This window comes from Triticum urartu, chromosome 7A, assembly GCF_056163025.1.
Source record: "Triticum urartu cultivar PI428250 chromosome 7A, HENAU_Tu73, whole genome shotgun sequence".
NCBI lineage: Eukaryota > Viridiplantae > Streptophyta > Magnoliopsida > Poales > Poaceae > Triticum > Triticum urartu.
In genome coordinates, this window is record NC_141879.1 from 295,897,176 (window position 1) to 295,899,004 (window position 1,829).

A 1,829-nucleotide genomic window follows, 5' to 3' on the forward strand; every position below is an offset into this window, starting at 1 on the left:
ATAGACACAACCAGGCCCTCCTTGGTATCTGCGCCTCGACTTATGCGCAGAGAAATTAGGATCGGAGGGAGTACTACTAGTAGTAGTACTAATTTGGTGTTACGCATCAACTCGCACAAGTATGCAACACTTCCTGAACAAACAAGCATATAAGCTGTTATACTTCTTACCCAAAGGATCTTTATATCCAACAAACACAAAATATCCGTTCGACTGTTGGAAATTACTTTAATTGTTGATCTGATGTCGAAGTAATTGCTGCATCACCACCAAAACCCACCATCTCTTAAGCTACAGTTGACAGAGCTAACCCCTATATTAGCATATTACTAAGATAAACAGAAGGCACTTTAGAATCATTTAGGAGGTGAGCTTGTCAACCTGAATGTGGAGGGACACCGTCCTCGACAAGCTAGCCCTGGCCAGCAACTTGGTCAGAACTATGAAGAAGGTCAGCTCCTACACGGCGATGTCGCCGGGGTCCTTGCTACTTGTCACCTCCATTTACACCTTGACAGCGTCGGTCTTGCCTTTGGGCTCCCTCGGCAGGCAGTTCGTCCACAGCTTGGCCATGTAGTGTGACAGTGGGGACGCCCCCGCTCTGATGCAGATGGCTAACATGGCGATAGGTGCGCCGATGTTGAGCACGCAGCCGGCCAAGAAAAACATGCGGCTGTCCTCCTCCGCGAACAGCAAGAGCCGTGGCTCTAACAGTGGCACTTGCAGCTAGAGCACCTTGCCGTACTGGATCCTATGCATGGGAATGGGATGCACGTTGCTGATGTGGTGGGAGAGCGCCGGCGGTAGGCTCTCGTAGCCGCAGACAGGCATGGGGCATTTGTAGGGCGCGAGCGGACACACGCTCTGGTGATCGGCGAGCTTGTGGTAAGTGATGTAGAGCCCATAGCCTTCGTGGGGGCACTCCACCCTCATCGAGGAGAGGACGGCGTCCACCGCAGTGTTCCGCACGTCAAAGCCAATGCCGCGCTCGCACTTCTGGCATTGCCGCTGGTTCCCGGGGCACTCGCCGCGGCAGTCCGCATAGGTCAGGTGCCCTCCCTTGCACTGCACAAATCAATCGAACGACACATCAATCAAGAAACCTGCACCTTGCTCGATCAGCCGAACGGACAAGGTGTATTCAAACCTCATACGCTGGAGGCTTCAAGGGGCGGAGGCACAAGGGTCAGTGGAGCAAGGTGAGCTCCATAGAGACCATAGAGAGCTCCATCGTCGGGTCCTGTTCCATCGGCATGATCTCGCCCTCCTCGTATACAACCATCTCTCGCTTTAGGGCCGGGGCATTACAAAGCTTTACCGTCACATAGTTATACTACTTCAAGGTGCATTAAATCAACACATGTAGGTATAAAAAGGAAAGTCTCGACAAGCATGCATGCATTGCAATTAATGCATCGATAAATGCAAATTATTGAAATATATTGAGTGCACCACTTTGACGTGTCGCGTCAACTCGTACAACAACGAGAAGTTTGATTACAATGCCCTCTCCCTCGCCCATGAGCGTGGTGGCTCGCAGGACTAGGAGAAGCTTTCGCCACACACTCTCCCTCTCGCACGTGGTAGACATGCAGCAGTTCATTCGGTGTCAGATGGCCACAAGCATACTATAGTACTCCACTGCAGTAGTATCGTCATTGTTCGACTTCTCGAAGAGGCGAAGAGCCAAGCGCAACCCGAACGCTCGTGTGGCTGTTTCATGTGTAGAGTAGTCTAGGATAGCATGTACCGTGCCTCTAAGCTTAAAATCGTTGGGGTTGGCTCCATGCTATGAGGCTGTCTCGAAGCATTTTTTTGATTAAAATAAT

General features: G+C 51.2%; 1 protein-coding gene across 1 annotated transcript; it reads right to left on the reverse strand.

The window, feature by feature from the left end:
• Positions 1-726: 726 nt before the first annotated feature.
• LOC147959360 (uncharacterized) lies at positions 727-1,231 on the reverse strand. Its single transcript, XM_087532624.1, has 2 exons — positions 1,217-1,231; positions 727-1,065 (listed from the first exon to the last, which is right to left on the reverse strand). Exons 1-2 carry the CDS (start codon positions 1,229-1,231, stop codon positions 727-729), a joined length of 354 nt encoding a protein of 117 aa, XP_087388750.1.
• Positions 1,232-1,829: the final 598 nt, after the last annotated feature.